This window comes from Perca fluviatilis, chromosome 7, assembly GCF_010015445.1.
Source record: "Perca fluviatilis chromosome 7, GENO_Pfluv_1.0, whole genome shotgun sequence".
In the NCBI taxonomy this organism is placed as follows: Eukaryota; Metazoa; Chordata; class Actinopteri; order Perciformes; family Percidae; genus Perca; species Perca fluviatilis.
The window spans coordinates 23866975-23885763 of NC_053118.1; the positions used below are offsets into that span (position 1 = coordinate 23866975).

General features: G+C 38.1%; 3 protein-coding genes across 3 annotated transcripts; 2 read left to right on the plus strand and 1 right to left on the minus strand.

Moving 5' to 3' along the window:
• Positions 1 to 2662: 2662 nt before the first annotated feature.
• Positions 2663 to 4740, plus strand: mrpl51 (mitochondrial ribosomal protein L51). Its single transcript, XM_039804693.1, has 4 exons — positions 2663 to 2845; positions 3045 to 3140; positions 3799 to 3906; positions 4320 to 4740. Exons 2-4 carry the CDS (start codon positions 3050 to 3052, stop codon positions 4514 to 4516), a joined length of 396 nt encoding a protein of 131 aa, XP_039660627.1. The 5' UTR covers positions 2663 to 2845; positions 3045 to 3049; the 3' UTR covers positions 4517 to 4740.
• A 2194-nt stretch (positions 4741 to 6934) lies between these two features.
• On the plus strand, positions 6935 to 12441 carry LOC120563047 (vesicle-associated membrane protein 1-like). Its single transcript, XM_039807053.1, has 5 exons — positions 6935 to 7715; positions 8737 to 8884; positions 9207 to 9365; positions 9893 to 9944; positions 10481 to 12441. Coding segments are annotated over exons 1-5 (378 nt in total). The 5' UTR covers positions 6935 to 7713; the 3' UTR covers positions 10498 to 12441.
• A 700-nt stretch (positions 12442 to 13141) lies between these two features.
• tapbpl (TAP binding protein like) lies at positions 13142 to 17704 on the minus strand. The gene is made up of 8 exons (XM_039804703.1): positions 17316 to 17704; positions 16558 to 16770; positions 16203 to 16472; positions 15895 to 16095; positions 14964 to 15131; positions 14780 to 14883; positions 13756 to 13981; positions 13142 to 13523 (listed from the first exon to the last, which is right to left on the minus strand). Exons 1-8 carry the CDS (start codon positions 17359 to 17361, stop codon positions 13456 to 13458), a joined length of 1296 nt encoding a protein of 431 aa, XP_039660637.1. The 5' UTR covers positions 17362 to 17704; the 3' UTR covers positions 13142 to 13455.
• Between the last annotated feature and the right edge of the window lie 1085 nt (positions 17705 to 18789).

Sequence of the window (18789 nt, forward strand, 5' to 3'; positions counted from 1 at the left end):
ATTTGACTACTATGTACAGATATAAGTACAGATATAAGTTTATATATATAAGTACAGATATAAGTTTATATATATATATATATAATGAATACCTACATATACACATACATACGTACATTGGTGGAATGTAGCTAAGTACATTTACTCAAGTACTGTACTAAGGTACAAATTTGAGGTACTTGAACTTTACTTGAGTCTTTTCTTTTCATGCCACTTTCTACTTCTACTTCACTACACTTCATTTGCACACAAAACACATGTAGTTTATGAAATGTTATGTTTTATTATAAATTAAACTACCCAACAAATAAGCCTACAAGTACAGTGGAAATGATTAGCCGATTAAACACTTAGGTGTTTGACAGAACTGTTTTGATCGTTTCCAGTTTCTAAAATGTAAGTGTTTTTCTGCATTAAGTATGTTGACTTTTGGAACTTTAAGTAAATTTTTCTGATGATACTTACATACATACTTTTACTTAAGTAACATTTTCAATGCAGGACTTTTACTTGTAACAGAGTAGTTTTACAATGTGGTATTAGTATTTTTACTTAACTGAAGGATCTGAATACTTCTTCCACCACTGCATACGTACATACATACACAACAAACAGCTCTATGAGGATTGTAAACTGTAAGACAATAGAGCAATGCAAAACTGCAAATGGTGCTGGAATAAATAGTTATTAATATACCTGGTTGTTTATATATGTGAGATAGGTATGACAGTATACAGTGTATATTTGACTGATATTTACATGTTTAAATTATCTGTTTAACACTATTAAATAACATTTATTTGTAAGGTGGATGCTTGGTGTTATTGCACAGGGAGTGATCCTGACACTATGGACTGGTGTAAAGTGTTCATAATAGTGACAGCCTGTGGGTGGAAACTGTTATTGTGTCTGGTTGTTTTGGTAAACAGTGTTCTGTAGCGCCTACCAGAGGGGAGAAGCTGAAACAGGTTGTGTCCAGGGTGTAGTGATTCTTTCAGCCCATTCCCTGACTTTGGAAGAGGAATAAGTCCTGGATGAAGGGCAGGGTGGCACCATTGATTTTCTCTGCAGTCCTGACTGTCTGTTGCAGTCTGTTCCTGTTCTGTTTGGCTAATCCAAACCAAACAGAGATGGAGACACAGAGAACAGACTGAATGATTGCAGAGAATATTGTATGAGCAGCTCCTGAGGCACGTGGAAGCTCCTGAGTTGGCGCAGGAAGTACATTCTCTGCTAAGCCCTTTACATGATGGTGTCGATGTTGGACGTCCACTTCAGTTCCTGAGAGATTGTGGATCCCAGACACTTGAAAGATTCCACAGCAGACACAGTGTTGTTAAGTATGGTGATGTGCAGCAGGGATAAGTCCACTGTCATCTCCACAGTTTTGTGAGCATTCAGCTCTATGTTCTGACCACACCAGAGAACCAGCTCCTGTCTGTATGCAGACTCATCACTGTCCCGGATGAGGTCAATGACTGTTGTGTCTCTCTGCAAATTTCAGGAGTTTAACAGATGGGTCAGTGTAGTTTGGCATAAAAAACTCATAGTGTAGTATATCATAGTATAAAATAAAATAAAAACAGTAATAAAACAGTATTAGTAGGCTAGTATGTCATAAATTATCAGTGTGCAAATTTCGTGATTGTTTGTAGGTATGTGTGTATGTATCCTGATCATAAAATGACATAACAAATCTCAAAAAGTCATAAAAAGTCATAGTATAGTATATCATAAAAAGTCATTGTATAGTATGCCATCAACATGTCATAATAAGTCACAGTATAGTATGTCATAAAAAGTCATAGAAAAGTCATAGTATATCATAAACAAGTCTCCTAATTGTATAGGTGTGCACATGTGTAAGTACCCTGATAGTAGGCTATGTACCTAATATTAGGTGTGCAAAATCCCTGAGGAATTTGTGTATATAGCCTGATCATAAAATGCCATAACAAATCCCGTAGTATAGTATGTCATCAAAATGTCATATAAGTCATAGTATGTCATAAAAAAAGTACTAAAAAGTCCTAGCATAGTATGTCATAAAAAAGTCATAGTAAAGTATTTTATTGAAAGTTCATATTATAGGATGGCATATTTCATTAAAAAAGTCATAATATAGTAGTTATGTAAAAAAAAATCATTAAAGAGTCATGTTCAAATAAAAACAATGGGTCGTTTATTTTGTTTTTGTTATGCGTGCCTTTGGTGTTTTAAAGGGTTAGTTTGGGCCAATGGAGCAGCAAAAGGCTATTTTTTAGCATGGAAGGTTCAGTCTCTTAGCTTGTTTATTTAACTATTACTAGCCTAGCCTTTGTAGAAGCCCTATTGGATTTGCTGTGATAATGTCTTAAAACATATTATAATTTACAAGATATTTTGTTGGCCCATCCACACTTGGACCCTGTAGTCTAAATGTTTTGTTCCCCCCGTCCTATACTGTTTCAGGTCAACTAGACATATTTTGGGACAAAATTGACAAAACTTTAAGAATTAATCGCGCTTTTTCATTAACATTGCTGTCATTAGATGTCTATCCAAGGACGTTGTCCTTCTTTATAAAGGGCGCTAGTCCTCCTGTACCGATATCTCCCTCTACTGGGTGAAAAATAAGGTGATACGAAACGATGTTTTTGCGCTGCTTTAATGACAATACGGTACCAGCGCTATGCATTGTGGGACACAGAGTAAGATGGAGTCGACCACTAAGAGCATGTCGAAGCCTTAATAAAATGTCGTTTAAGCGTTATATCTCCGTGTAAGGCTATAATTAATGCGTCGTTGTAATAATAACGAAAGATCTAGCTAGGTGGCACAATATCGTAGCTGGGCATCGAAACTGGTAATGTTCATAATATTGCATTTGATGTTGCTAATGTGCTAGGTAAAGCTAAAGCTAAGGGTCAATGTAAAAAGAAAAGATAACTGTGTTTGATAGAAAGAACACGTTGAAAACATAAATAATAAGTGTCGAATAGCCACTTGACCTGCGTTAACTTAATACCTTTCATGTGAAGTTCATAGTTATTGTGTTGTTGTAGAAAACATGGCTGTATTGGGAGGGTTACTGAAAGCTGGAGCGTCCTTCTGTCAGTCTGCTGCGACTCTGCTACACACAGCCAGGACCATTTCTACTGGTGAGTAATGTTACTGGTTTTAATGTTTAACTTAAATCAGTTTGTATTTGTGTCAGTACCGCAGCAACATTATTACTTTTGTATGCCTACAGTTCGTGCCATTATTAACCAATTCTTTTCAATGATAGGCATGCCTATTAAATCAATGATTATTTGCCCCCAGGAGAAATTAGATCTTACAACAGCACAAGAAACAGACCACTTAAGGATCCAAAACTAGTACAACTACACCATAAATCAAAATTAGATCTCTATTTGCAGGTGTAAACAAGGAGAAGTAGAGTAAACAATAAATCAACTGAGGTCAGTTTACTTAAAGTTGCTTCTGGCTTGTAAATGTACATTATTGATTATTGTTTTAATCTGTTGATTTTTAAAAACATAATAAATTGATTGTTTTCTGAGCCCTAAGGTGCTGTTTTTTAATTGTTGTTTTATCTGAACAACAGTCTAAAACCCAAATAATTATGGTTCACAGTGATATATAATTTGAGAATTTAGCATTCTTTTATTGATAAATGACTTAAACAAATGTTCTTTTTTTTAATTGTTTGGGATTTATTTTTCTTTGATCAACTATTAATAAATCAGCCAAACTAAATGTAGTATATGTGCAAACGATACTGAATACTGACACGAAACAATGTGCTTTCTTCAGGCACATGCTGTCAGATCAGGATGCATGCTATCCCTCAGCTGAAGAAGGTGGACAGGTGGACTGAGAAGAGGAGCATGTATGGAGTTTATGATAACATAGGCATCTTAGGTAAGTGTCCTAAACCAGTTAAAGCCTATTTGATACTGTAGAATTTGTATGTGTTGGCTTTGTAAAAAGAAGACTGTTTTAAGTATGTAATAAAACCGTTAAGATATACAATGCATATGGATTCATCTCCTCATGTAATTGTTTAACTGATTATGTTTTCTTGTAAATATAGGACAACCAAAGTACCCAAGCCATGTGTTATGTCATGATTTTAGTTACTAGACTTAATTTTTCTAGAAAAATTAAGAATTAAGAATCAGTTAGTGTGAATGCAGTGCTTACAATTGGAGAAGGAGTCTTTTGGAGGCAGTTTGAAAGTATAAATTGTGTATGTAAATGCAAGACCACTTGAACATCCTGGCTCACATGGTACCTTGCTGAGTTGTTCTGACTTCCTCACTTTGTGTCTGCAGGGGACTTTAAAGCTCATCCCAAAGACCTGATCGTGGCTCCCTGCTGGCTGAAGGCTTTCAAAGGGAACGAACTGCAGCGTCTAATTAGAAAGAAGAAGATGGTGGGAGACAGAATGATGACTTTGGACAAACACAACTTGGAGAAGAGGATCCGCTTTCTCTACAGACGCTTCAACCGTACTGGCAAACACCGATAACATTAACAAACCACACTGGCAAATACATCTGACCAGCCAATAAGGACTGTTTAGGTCTAGCTGTGTGATTCTGTCAAAGTGCTGTATGTTGCCATTTTCTCTAAGTTATCATATTCATATAAAGACAAGATTTGTGAGCAGCATACTTCCTGAACTTTTGTTTATTAATTGTCTTTTGTCCCTGACAAACACAAAATACATGATATAAAAGCCTAAAAATGAAAGAGAAATGGAAAAAAAGCCTTGTTTTTTTCGTTCTAACTAACATAAATTCCCTTTGCTTCCAGACAACGACAAGGTGGCAGCTTTTGTTCTGTAGTTGTAGACAAATGCCACAATGGTCTTGATTGAGTATTTAAGAATAGAGAATAGGCTCCAACCCACAAGAGGGTTCAATAGCAGCACTGGAGCTCTGGATGAAAGGTACCATTACAATAATGAAGAATAAATGGTGAGTAAGTTGTTTATGCGCGAGTTTGCACTTACGTCAGTGAGATTTAGAATTTTCAAAGCATTAATTGATATATTTATTAGTCTTTCCAATATGAGTATATGCACAGTAAACATCTGAACTTATGTAAATGTAATACATGTCATTGTAAAAACAAGGGCATCAATATGCTCCTTGTTCAGGAAGACCTTTCTCAATATTCTAGAACCTGGCTGTAGGGAAAAAAACAATGTGATGGATGACATTATTTTTGTAGGCAATGTGATGCAATATATGTTGCATCACACTGTGTTGTCCTCGGGTCGAATTTGACCTGTTTTTAAAGTTTGTTTATATCAGAAATATGGGTTTATTTAAACCAAATTGCCGAAAAATAACATGGATGCATGGACGTTGCATGGAACCCATACAAGATTCTTCACAGGTTTGGAACATGATTGGAAAAATTGAAATAAGTAAGTTTAAAAAATTTAAACTGTCAAAAGCACTGAAAAAAGCAACAGAAACGCCAGAAAAAGCACAACATTTTTTATTTTGACCTACAAGGACAAAAAGTTGACGGTCGGGAGGAAGAAAACACAAGTGTTCAACGAGAGCAATTGCAAGAGGAAATGCTATACAGGAGGAGGATATTTGGAGAAACCGTTAAGTTAACACTGCGCAGGTTTCCTGACTGTCAGCTAAAGGTCTTTGCTTGAGGAACAGGATGACATTCTTTTTGTAGGCAATGTGATGCCATTGAATGTCATTGAATGCTTGCAATTACAGAAACATTTCAACAGTAGCAAAAAATTATGGAAGTTTGACAGAGCACTAGTTCCTGTGAATTCACGTAATGCTAAGGACAAAATAGAACAGATTACATTTTCCTAGTTGTTTGGATTATTTTCCTTAAAGTTTCGTCTTTCAGCCACACAATAATGTCAAGTTAAAACAGACCTCATATAAAGTGGTTTCCTCACATTGGAGAAGATGCAGTTTCCTTTCAGAATTGTCAAATCTATATTCTGAGAGAGGGAGTAATAAACAACTTCCAGATTAGGTTTCTTATGGAAGTCTTCCTTCCCTTGCTAATAAAGTTTTATATACAAGTCACACAACAAAAGCCGGTGGCTCTGGTGTTTCCTCTCTGACCGCAGTGAACTTGTGATTCTGTCCAGTGTCCAACTTTAAATCAGTGTTAAAACAATAGTCAATCAACAGAAAAATTGGAATCTGGAAACAATTTTTTATAGCCGATTAATAGTTTAAGTCATTAAATACATGCATGCATTGCATCTTCCATGCATGTAAGGCAAGAAATAAACCCAAATCTTTGGTCCCAGCTTCTTAAAAATTAGGATGTGCTGCTGTCATTTCATAGATAATTTTGAACTGTTGGTTTAACATAACAAGCTATTTGAAGACATCCTCTTGGGCTCTGAAATTCTTTTTCTTCACTATTTGATATTTTGACAAAGCATTTATTAAACCATTAACAAATTAATGATGCATGGTGATGTGCTTAATTTAATTTGGGTTATTAACTTAAAGAAATAACAACTTTCTTCTTCCTTATGTGTGGAAAAATAACCAAAGCAACGAAGTAAAAACTCTGCCTCTGCATGAAATCAAAAATTAGCACTTGTTATTGGTAGCCTAGGTCTATTTATCTTTTAAATTAAAAATGTAAACACAGGAATGTAAGAAACTGTAAGACATGCATACTGTAATGTTAGTAATTAGTGGAGACAGAAATGGGAATTGAATGCTATCCTGACATGTAGACCACTTCATGCCACCCCTGCATAAGTCAGTGCTCCACTTGGGCCACCCCAGACTAAAAAGTGTGGACACACCACTGCACTGTATAGGCATCCACTGTACCGCAGTGTCGTCCTGCCGCCCTATCCGACAAAGAGAGCTGCAGTACTGCAAAGTGTGAAGGGAGAGAGAGAGAGAGAGGGAGGGAGGAGGGGAGGGGGGGTACCGCACTGTCGTTACGAGTCCAAGTGGAGAAGGCAGGAGGAGAGACGCATTATTGCAGTAGCTTACAGTACCACAGCACTTCACACGGGCGAAACTACCGCACTTCCCACAAGACGCACCTCTGTCTGCGCAGGGAGAAAGCGAGAGAGAGGTGGGGGTGACAGAATCAAAGACGGACAACTGATTTCTCATGACTGGACTTTTTATCCCATAATTTTGAAATTGCACGCATTTGCAAGTAGCTTAGAAAAGGCAACTCAACAACCAGCCAATCAGTGCTGCGCTGTAGCATCCAGGAGCTCTATAAGGACTCAGCATCGCCCGGAGGAGCTGCATGCAGCCCTGCAGGAATATGAGCATCCGTGGATTTCTCTTGAATGGATTACTAATTTAGAAGTACTTTTCTCTTCTATCGCATCTCCTTCACTTCCTGCTCTCCAGTCCGGTCACACAGTGAATTATCGCCCGGCCCGTTTACGTGTGTCGGTATATTGCGGTACTTTGCTGACGACTTGCAATATAAATGCATCGCTAGAAGATCGGCTCCACTGCGCCAAGACCCTCTGCCTCTGTTTACTGTTAGCGCGGCACTTCAGTAACTCTGCTTATTGAAAATTTGGACTTTCGTTTGGACCAGTGACTAGAAATTCTCGTCTCGTTTTTTCTGTTTTCTTGCAGTTTTTTTTCTCGCGTTGTACTTCAGACCCTCCCTCTCCACCTCACAGCCCTCACCCCCTCCCCCGCTGCCCGTGAGTCAGTTCAAACAGCTGCATAGAAGATGTGAGTATTAATGCGGCTTTTCTGCTGCGCTCTTTTCACAATAGCAACATAAAAAAAATCTCTGCTCTGGATAAATAGCCTATAGGCTATATAGCCTACTTAAACCAGTTTAAATTTCCTTGTATGTTTTCCTTTGTGTGGGTCGAAAACTGAACTGATTTCTTTCAGCTTGATGGATTTTGCTGACGCAAGTGAAATTTTCCGTCACACCATCACTAAATTATGTATTCAGGGGTTGACTGCTGTCACTGTAAAAGTCTTAGGCATAGTTTAATTGAGTTTTTAAAGATAATTTTACACCATAGATTAAAAAAAAAAAGAATGCGTTTGTTACACAGCATATTGTGAGTCAGAGAGTTTTTAAGGTCATGTTGAGGAACATTCATGTTAAATGAATGATGGTTCACGAGGTTAAGGCATTCTTGTTCCTTATCTGCTAAATAATTTTGTGTATGTGATTTGTATGATTTGAATGAAACTGTCCATCAGGTTGAGTCAGCGGCTGCTCTCCTGAGGAGCTTGTTTGCTCAGTTTTAAACCTCCTGTACCTCCTCTTCCCCCTGCTGGATTAACCCTTTTCCGCAAATCACTCTCCAGCTTTACCTTTTCTTCTCAGTCCCACCCAACTCTCTGTAATCAATCACAATAACTTCCCTTTTTTTTCTCCAGCAAACCTTCTCTCCCATTATTCAGCCAGGACTTTCTGTTTCTTTGCTTCCCATCTGTGGCCTATATTTTCAAATACCCAACCCTTCACATCCTATTGTATGCATTCCTCCCTCTACATCTCTACTCCCCCCCCCCCTCCCATATATGCAGTTTTCTCCTTTTTCTACAGTATGTGGTGGCTTTATCTGTCCTCTATAACTATATAGCTTAATTTGTTCCTGTACCTGATAATCTTTTTCCTATTAGGTTAAAGTGCTCTCTACATGCCATAAACATGCATCAGTTATCAGTAATATCATATGGTCCTCTTTACTCCAACTTTCCTCTTCCTCCTCCTCGTGCTACTTATCAGGTCTGCCCCAGATGCCGCTGCTCCAGGTGGAGCCCCGGGTGCTCCAGGAGCCCCTGGTGCAGATGGAGCCCCAGGTGGCGCACCTCCTGGCCCACCCAACACTTCCAGCAACCGCAGGCTACAGCAGACACAGGCCCAAGTCGAGGAGGTGAGCTGGACAGGGCCAATCTCGGATTCGAGGACAAAGTTTGATATGACATGCAATGCGTCAATATTAAAGCAGTTTAATCATGAAATATCTGGACTTATTGTATACAGTCCTTATTCTAGACCAGAGACAAACAAGCATGTAAAATGCTTTGTTGTTGCTCTTATGTTCTCTGGAAACGTCTGGTTTTCTTATTTGCAAATGGATTGTGACTACTTATTTACTCTCATAGCTTCCTTTCCTTTAACCACGCTTGTCATACTTTTTGTCTCTCCTCCCCACCACTGCCAAATGCTGTCTCATCCTTGCCGCTGTTGGCTAGGTGGTGGATATCATGCGAGTGAATGTGGACAAGGTTTTGGAAAGGGACCAGAAGCTTTCAGAGCTGGATGACAGAGCGGACGCTCTCCAAGCCGGAGCCTCCCAGTTTGAAAGCTGTGCAGCTAAGCTAAAGAACAAGTACTGGTGGAAGAACTGCAAGGTGGGCACATTAGTATGGGTCCATTAAACAGAGTGTTGTTACTGTAAGAAGCTTACAATGTAATCTGACTCTGAAATAATAATATGCCTATATTTGTATGTGGTGCATCAAGATATATATAGAGCTAGTAGTGTCAGTAAGATCCTCAGCTCTTTTATTTTAAAGCATTGAACAACTGTTCATGCTGATGTGAGCTGAGGCGAACACACAGTGTCTGTTATGGGGATCCTGCTCTCCACTAATCTGTTAATGAGCTGCTGTGGAAGACTGAGCAGATGCTTTGAGGAAAATGGGAAAAAGAAGTCTGTTTGTGCATAGTTTTCACTACAGACTCAGAAATACACAAAATATTGCATATTTAAAGCACAACATTTGCAAAGAATCTTAAGGTTTTCAGATATTTTGTTTTGTTCAGTTTTTTTTCTTTTCTGTTTGTAGGCATTTGACTCCACACATAGTTCCAGTGTATCTTAAATTCTTTTATAAAAAAGTCCCATTGTAGTAAATGTATTGTTTTCTCATTTCAGATGATGATCATGATGGGTATCATCGGAGTCATTGTGGTTGGAATAATATTCTGTAAGTAGCATTTTGATACAAATATTGATTTGTCAATTGATTGACAGACAGATAGGATGCCTTATAGGCTTTTACAAACAGATACAATTATTTTAAAAAGCAGATACGTGTTTTTCTCTCAGCAGCAGAGGAACAGATATACAAAGAAAATGATCCTCTGTAAATGGCGATTGCTCAAATGGTTTTAGTTAGTCAATATACAATAGTTGATGTGCTGTTCATTTTACAGTAAATTAAGACACAGAGAGACAACACCAACATTATTTCTGCCCGAAAAAGCCCATGTCTGGCCCGCTTACTTCTGCTCTGATTGTGAAATATTCATGACTTCTAATTACAGTAAATGTTTATGATACTAGTTTTACCAATATTAAAAACAAACCTGTACATACAATATATAAGGAGAGCTGACTCAGCTGACTGTCCTCTTCTTGTTTTGTTTTAAGTGATGTATTGCCAGATCCATTAGACTAATGACTTCCCCTCTCTCTCTCTCTCTCTCTCTCTCTCTCTCTCGATCTCTCCGTCATTCGCAGTGTACTTCTTCTACTGAGCTCAGCCCATCAATACAGATGGATATGGACTTGAGAATGATATGAAAGGGAAGAGAAAAAAAGATACCCAAGCGCCACTCCTCCCCTTTTATCCATCCTCTCCTTCCTCTCTACACAGTCTTCCATCAAACCATCTTGCACTTAAACGTGACAGTAGTATGTATAGGTGTGTCTGCTCTCTTTGTCCCCCTCTCCCTCCCTTCTTGTTGCTTTCTTCCACTGTTTTAAGTCTCACTCACTCTCTCCTGTCTGCACCTCATGTATTATTGAAGGACGCAGCAGGCGGAGTGAAAGAGGAAGAAAGGAAGGGAAGGAGGGAGAGAGAAAATTCTTGTGACACGGAAACACACGGGGCTAAGTCCTCTGAACGATACCATGGGGGGAGATGTACAATGTACAGAATGTGTGCAGGGAGATTGATCAAGAGTTTGCAGTCCTTTCTACCACAGATATACGCCAAAGCTTGTTGATTTTACCTTTTTTGAGAATCCTACATTTGTAATTGATACTGACATGCCTAACTAACACAATTCTTCTCTCACAACTGCTACCATCATTGCTACTTACTAATACAAGGTCATGTTAGATTAAAATTAGGAGCATTTTTGTTGTGTGTGTGTATTGGTGATCCAAAGCATTGTAGCCAGTAGCTTTTTCTGAGTTTAGCTGATAGGCTTTTATTATTGATAACTCTTTTGTTTCATTCTTGCCTAACTTTCTGCAACATTCAGTAATGACAATGAGAGAAAAAGAGAAAGAGACTGTGTGCGAGTATAAGGAAAGGAAGAAGAGAGTCACGGAAAAGTAGTAAGCATTCTTTCCTGGTATTAATAAGACCAACTTCCTAAATGCTCATTTTGGACTGATAAGCAATTATTGATAAAGTAGTCGTATAACTATGCTTCATTTTACCTTGGCTTTTGTACAACAGGTGGGGGCAAAATAGTAGTGTTATGCTTAGTGGCATAGGGATATGCACAGCAAAACAAACAACAAATAACAGACAATCTACACGTGAACTGACCAGAGGAAGGTCTCTTAACTCTGACTTGGACAGAGTCACAGCCATAGACAGATGAATGTGGAACATCACATTTATTGTAAAATAAAACTTGTTTTGGAAGTTGTGCAGACAAAGTGTTTGTTTGATTGTTGTTTAAGTTGGCCTGATCTTCAAAAAGCAGGAAAATGGGAGAAAGGACATGATTTAGAAACCCAGAGCCAACTGGCCCTCCCATTCCCATCCCCTTCAGTCACATTAAAACAGACTCCCCTGTCACCTGCAGTATGGTAATGGCCAAAATGAGGTGTTTGTTTTTAACTTGCATGGCAAACCGTGTCCATAGTTTTGCCTATTTGTGTGATCTGTGTATCTGCCATTTCTGAATCTAACTGCCGATTGTACATTTTATTTGGTTAGTGGTTTAAACGACTTGTGTATAATGTCTTTCTGTTCTGATAATTACTGCTTATGCAATGCAATGAAATGATGCTCAAGAGTTTGCCAAATGGTGTTCATTTCAATTGCTTTTGAGATAAAACATTCAGAGATGGCAAACAACTGCTACTATAATGAACTGTTATAAACATGTAGTAGATATAACAATAGTACACATAGGTCAGATTATGATCCTGAAAATGTGTTTACAAATTCTTTCAGTTTTTTTTCGGGGGGTTGTTCGATATAAAAAAAAGCTTATTTTCCTTTCTTCGGACAGATTTTGAGGGTTGATAAAATTGAGATGCATACATGTAGCAGTTAGTTATAATTATCTGATGATATTGTGCAGCAATATTATTAGGTAATTATCACCATATAAGATATGAGAACATGTTTTGTGATTTACAACTTGGAAATGCAGTAAACTAATGCAAATGGATTTGCGAAAACAAATGCATGCTTACCACTTTTGCTGATGCCAATAAAGAAACCATCAAAAGAACTGAGTGCTGACCTTTGTTATATTCTGGACACATTGAGCCACATTAGACCTTGTTAGAAAATGTTTTTCTGCAATCTGCTACACTTTTTTTTACTATATACAGATTCTTGATTTATTAACGAGAGCTTTAATCAGTTTCCAGATGTACAAGAAATCTACAGATATACAGATGAAGTCAACTACCTTAAACAATGTTGCTGAGTCACAAAATCCTTCACTGTAAAAAAGTAAATTGCAAAAAGAGTAACAATATGGACATCACACACAAAAACAAGCAATACAAACATAGGCTACATTTAAAGTGCTCATATTATGCTCATTTTCCGGTTCATAATTGTATTTAGAGGTTGTACCAGAATAGGTTTATGTGGTTTAATTTTCAAAAAACACCATATTTTTGTTGTACTGCACATTGCTGCAGCTCCTCTTTTCACCCTGTGTGTTGAGCTCTCTGTTTTAGCTACAGAGTGAGACATCGCACTTCTGTACCATCTTTGTTGGGAGTCGCATATGTGCAGTAAGTACTGCTAGCTTGTCAGCTGCAGAGCATGAGGGATTGCCATGCTAGCAGCTAGGCAAGCATTATAACGTGTTACTTTGTAACGCACGTTCATCACAGAAGTAAAGGCTGGACTACAATAGAGCTATTTGGAGCAGTTTGTGAACAGTGTTTTCTGTTGGAAATGTTATGGTCTCTTTGGGGTGGACTTTGGGCTTTTCACTTTGTAAACCTATAATGTGCACAAAAAGATATATAACACAATAAAGGAAAGGGGAAAAGCCAAAAAGCACAATATGAGCACTTTCAACAAAATTAAAACAGAGAAAGCCTTTCCAAAAGTATAACATCTTAAAAGAAATTGGTTCAGTAGAAGCCTAGGAAAGTTAAAAGAACCAGTGATAGCTTCTAAAGAAATCAGTAATAATTTACAGACTCACAAATGACACAAAGGAAGTCTCTCTGGGCTCAGATTCAAGTCAGGGGTATCTACTAGATGATCTACCTATATTAACTTATCTCATGACCTGGTAGAAGAAAAGCCCAGTGATGATCAGGAAACCCAGAACCCACCAATAGGAACCTGCAGAGTGAAATAGACAGAGAACAGTTTAGGGTTTGTATGCAGGGTTGACATTAATTATTAATGCAAACCAACAATCTCAAGACATCAAACATTTCAGTTTTAATCTACTAAATAAACATGATTTCTTTTATTGTTCTGTTTCTCTCAGAAGCAAAGCATGTTTCCCAAAATATCAAACTACTCCTTTAAAAATACAGAGTTAAACAACAAACAACAGCGACATTAATACCTGGTTCTGGACTTTCTACCACCAGACTGACTGAGAGAGGAGTGTCCAGGGCCGGGTGGGACACCCTGCAAGTGATCTTAGTTCCAGGGGAGACAGTGGAGTGCACAGTGAGGTGAGATGACAGGGAATAAGTCCCATCACCATGCTGCCGATGGCTGGACAGAGAGCCCTGATCTGGAAGCACTGTTGGCTCTGTGTCTGTAGGAGAGAGGGATAACCACTCGATCTGAAAGCCAGAGAATTATGTGAATCAATCAATCAATCAATCAATCAATCAATCAATCAATCAATCAATCAATCAATCAATCTGTGGTTCAATTTGTATAACACCTTTCACACAGAGCAGTGCAAGTCAACGTGCTAGGAATTGAATGACGCTGATTTTAAGACAGCCCAAATACACACAGATGATGGAAATGTAATATAAAACCAATAAAATAGATATGAGACAATAACAACAAAAACAGATAAGGGGGAGTAAAATATTTTAAAACATGAATACAATAAAATAAATTATATAATATATTCAATAATGGCATAATGTAATGTGTTCTCTCCTTCTGGTCCTGGTTAGTACGATACGATACACTTTATTGTCCCCGGGGGGCAGCACAGTTCTGAATTAATAATAACTGATTTATGACTTTTGTTTGGAGTATAAGAGATCGGAGAGCATTGCTATTGTCTAGCCTGCTGGATATAAAAGCATGCAGTAGTCCCTCTGTCGCTCAGAGAGAGAAATGGTTGCACTTGATTAGCAAGCCACCAGCACAGTTACTTTGAGATTTACCTCAATGTAAAAGACTGAAGAACAAATGTAAATGCATATTAGAATTTTGCTAAATCCAAACAAATAAACACATTATTAATTATTAGTTTTTGTTGAGTGTTTGATTACTATATACAGTATATTTGCTTCATTTAGACTTAGACTTAGATTTATCAAGTAATTTATTTTGCCTTCATTTGTTTAGTTTACTTAGTTACTTAGAGTAGCCCTTCTAAGAACACACTAGTTACAGACCTGAGCATCCAGTGGATAGTACTTAGTGCAGTGGCAGCTCAGCGTCTGAGGTGACTCACTCTTCAAAATCAACCTCTCCTCCGAGAGTGAAACATGAGGTGGTTCTGAAACAAAGAGAAACACAGGAAGAACTGAGAGACATTCTGTGGATTTTTCTAAATTGAGAGATTAGGGTGAAACTTACGAATAACGTTGAGATGAATGACCTGCTGGGCATGGAAAAGGTCAATACTGACAGTACAGATGTAGGTCCCCTCATCCACAACCTTCAGCTTGGTCAGAGTCACAGAGGCGTTACCCTCACCTACAACCTGGGCGGCATCCACGCTTGAGCCCCTCCTTTCTGCATGCACTGAAGACAGAAAATAAAAACAGGAATTGACAAAACAATCTTAACTCAACGTCCACTTTCTCGCTTGTTCTGGAGCTTTTCACTATACTAAGACAGCATTTTGTTCGATATACTTCACTGAATACTGTGCTATTCTTGTCCTCTCTCATCTGTATGTTTTGTGCAGTTTTCTTACATTTAGCCATGGCTCTTAAAAGTAGTCAACAGCCTCAGAGATCGTGGTCTAACAGAAAAATCCAAGAAATGAAATGTTTAACATTTGCTGAATTTGGACAACCCATTCATTGTGTGATTAAGAGGAATTTGTTCAAAACTAATTGACCGCACAAACTGATGAGACTATTAAATAAATATAATAAATTATAATTACCAACATAATAAAATCAAATAAATAGTATTAATGTTATATGTGTGTAACTTTCACAATAAAATGTTTGTTTGTCTCAGTTACCTCATACATTTATTAGGTCTTTTGAAACCGCACAATTTTAAATGTTTTGACTTATTCTGATGCATTAACTTTGTGTGGTCTACCAAAGGTTTACAAGTCTGTATACAGTACCCCAAATGTGTAGAGTTAAAGTTTTTTTTATGTCAAAACAGCCACTTGGCAAGGCTTCTTTTGTTATTGTGAAATTTGCCAACATTGCCCTGAACTTCTATACCACTAAAGCCAGTAATCTAATCCTCAAGAGTTAAAATCCTCCTATGGACCCTGGATAAACCAGTAGAGACTGGGCACACCTTTTCACACAGCACTTACCCACTGTGCTCCCTTCTACATCATCCAGCCTCGTCTTCATTTCAAGCACTTTCCACCCTTTTCCCCTGTGCTGCAGTCGCCATGCAACTCCCACGTCCTGCGCTAAAGGTATCTCCTGCTGCTTGAAGCCACAGTTTAGGAGAACATCGCCTCTCAGAGGCGCAGTTACAGACTTTATGTGGGAAAACACCAGGAATATCACTGAGGAACAAAAAGCAAAGACAGCAGGAAAAAGCAGTGAGAATGATGTTATCAATGGAAACGATTCAAAGAAAAGATGAAATGTGATATCAAACTCTGGCTCTCACCCTCAGTCATAAGGGTTCCCGACTGGCTAAGAGGCAGACCCAGTTTTTTCTGTATGAGGGTTGACTGGTCCTTGTTTACCGTCAAAGTCCGCAGAATCAACGCAGTGCTGAACTCAACTTCCTCCACATTAAGAGAAACCATGAAATAAGCTGGTTCAGAACTTTCCTGGGATCCACGAAGAGAGTAACGGCTTATTTCGCACATCACCTCCTGTTCATTGCAGTCGGCATGGAGCAACACATGAGCATTGGGGATCTCAGGTGATGACACTGCCAGAGGGATGAGAGTAAGAAGTTTAACACAGGTTGGGCTTATATTACACCAAACGTTATCTGTAGAAAAGGCAGTGAAAACCTTTGGCTTCTAACAGGATGGCATCTGGGTCAGGGATTGAAGGCGGAACAAACGGAGTGAGGGTTTCGAGGGATTCGTCAGGAGCCACTGCGACATCTCTTAAGACAAGAGTGGCTGGAGTTCGTGTGAAGACTGCGCCACCTCCCATTCCACCCTGTCCAACTCCCTCCTCCACCAGGGTGCAGGAAAGTACCACATCTGCAACCCCATCACCTTAAGAAACAACAAAAAATCCAAAGTCTTAATTTTTCATCTGGAATGAAGAGTGACATTGTCTTTAACTTTGGTAAAAATTAAAGACAATGTTCTGAGACTTATTTTAGTTTGTTTAGTTGGGTTTAATTTAAAAGCAATTGTGGATTTCCATTGGAATTTACTCTAACAAACTCCCTTTAAACCCAAGTAAACATTAATTCATTCGGTCATTATTAAAAACTTTTTTTCATATATATTGAACTGTAAACTTGCCTTTAGACTTATTTCATATTTTGTTCATCTGACCTGCTATGCACTGCCTAAAACAGGTTCAACTAGATTCAGCAGTTAATCTGAATCAGTCAACAGAAGTGTGCAAAATGAACATTGTATATTACCTATATTTAGTGGCAATGAATTAAGCCTAAACTCTATCAGACAATGTGAAATGAAAAAGTTTATAACAGAGCGTGACAATCAACTAGGCCTATATTAGCCTATTTATTTATTATTTATGTGGATCATTCAGTGCTGCAACAATAGCCCAACATTGAGGCCCTTACCACAAACGCCCGTCAGGAAGTATCCAAACAAAATTACTATCATCATTATAGAGTCCAGTTTCCGTGTTTCTTTAAATTCCGAGTGTTATAGTCAAAGTTTAACGTTAAGTAGCCTCAAAAAGACAAAGTGGAAACTGCTGCGAACACAAAAGCACCCACCGCACTTTCACTTTTGATTTCAACGACTAACAACAGCTCATTGCATCGCTACAGTATTTTACAGCATTTTCTTCATCCCATCCTACAATAGCAATACATCAATAAATATATGCCTACTCTAACAGTAAAATCTTGACGTAGTACAGGAGCTGAGACCCCTTTTCGTCGTCGGGAGCATGCGCGGAATGCAGTAGTGGAAGAGAGAAAGTGAAAGAGTGCAGACAGGATCGTCCAATGAGAGAGTAGCAGGGAGCGGGTCATAGATATATCTATGATGGGGCATTATGGAAACAAGCACCAACGTCCGTATTTCACCCAAATCACTCGGTAAGATCGTTTTTCATTTTTAATGTAGGCCTAAATTACAAAAAGGAGGATGACATTTGTGGTCGGTCAGTGTATATTTTGGTCATTCAATTTTCCTTTCATAAGCAGGTATTAAAAAACAAAAAACGAGTGGTTGTTTGATTTTCGTTTTAAAATACAAAATTTGAAAATTGAAATACAAGGCGTTTTTTTTCCTTTTCATGGTCAAAAGGGGACGAGAGAAATTTAAAATATGCTTTGATTTTCATTTTCTATTTCATATAACAAAACATTAAATCATTAGAAAACAGAAATGAAAAAAGGCCTGTTTTTTTAATATTCTGAGACCGAATGTTGTCATTTCCAAGGCAACATGGCGCCAGTACCAGTGTTGCTTTCAGCACAGACTAAAATGATTTTGGATTCCTACTCTGATGTGATTTTAGACATGGCGAAAAAAAGCCTGTCATGTGCAGAAATCAGTGTGCGCATATCACAGGTGGGGGTGCAAGAGGATTTTCTGCAAGAAAATTGAGGAGATTTACACTGAAAATGGCTCAAACATGATGTGACCAATAGACTGTAAGGAGTGGACTCATCTGACACCACGCTGCTGAAGTCAGCTTCCGCTTCGCAGCGTCTGATTCTGGAGTTAAGGGAAACTTGAGTTGAAACCCAACTTCCTGAGCTACTGATCCTAAGTTTTTTGGCACCTCTTTACATAAATATACATAAATATGGTTGTGAATAAATGAGGCAATACAGATACATTCGTCAATATAGTGCAATAGCCTAAATACATATGTTTTACTTTTATGTATTTCATGGGACTTTATTTTATATGTAACGTTAACATTTATTTCCCTATTTGCACGTTATATTTAAATTAAGTTTGCTTATCTTACTCAGACTAAAAGCAACTAGCTAGCCCAACCATATCACTATCTGCCAAAGGAAATAAAACCTCGATACCAAACACGAGCTCAACAGATTCATCTGATACCCAGCT

Coding starts and splice junctions, on each gene's coding strand:
- mrpl51 (XM_039804693.1), top strand. CDS start 3,050: ATGGCTGTATTGGGAGGGTTACTGAAAGCTGGAGCGTCCTTCTGTCAG. Junction 3,141..3,798: donor AGCCAGGACCATTTCTACTG/GTGAGTAATGTT, acceptor TGCTTTCTTCAG/GCACATGCTGTCAGATCAGG. Junction 3,907..4,319: donor TGATAACATAGGCATCTTAG/GTAAGTGTCCTA, acceptor TTGTGTCTGCAG/GGGACTTTAAAGCTCATCCC.
- LOC120563047 (XM_039807053.1), top strand. Junction 8,885..9,206: donor CACAGGCCCAAGTCGAGGAG/GTGAGCTGGACA, acceptor GCTGTTGGCTAG/GTGGTGGATATCATGCGAGT. Junction 9,366..9,892: donor ACTGGTGGAAGAACTGCAAG/GTGGGCACATTA, acceptor TTCTCATTTCAG/ATGATGATCATGATGGGTAT.
- tapbpl (XM_039804703.1), bottom strand. CDS start 17,361: ATGATGATAGTAATTTTGTTTGGATACTTCCTGACGGGCGTTTGTG. Junction 16,771..17,315: donor CTTCCTGACGGGCGTTTGTG/GTAAGGGCCTCA, acceptor TTGTTTCTTAAG/GTGATGGGGTTGCAGATGTG. Junction 15,132..15,894: donor TGTAGAAGGGAGCACAGTGG/GTAAGTGCTGTG, acceptor TTCTGTCTTCAG/TGCATGCAGAAAGGAGGGGC.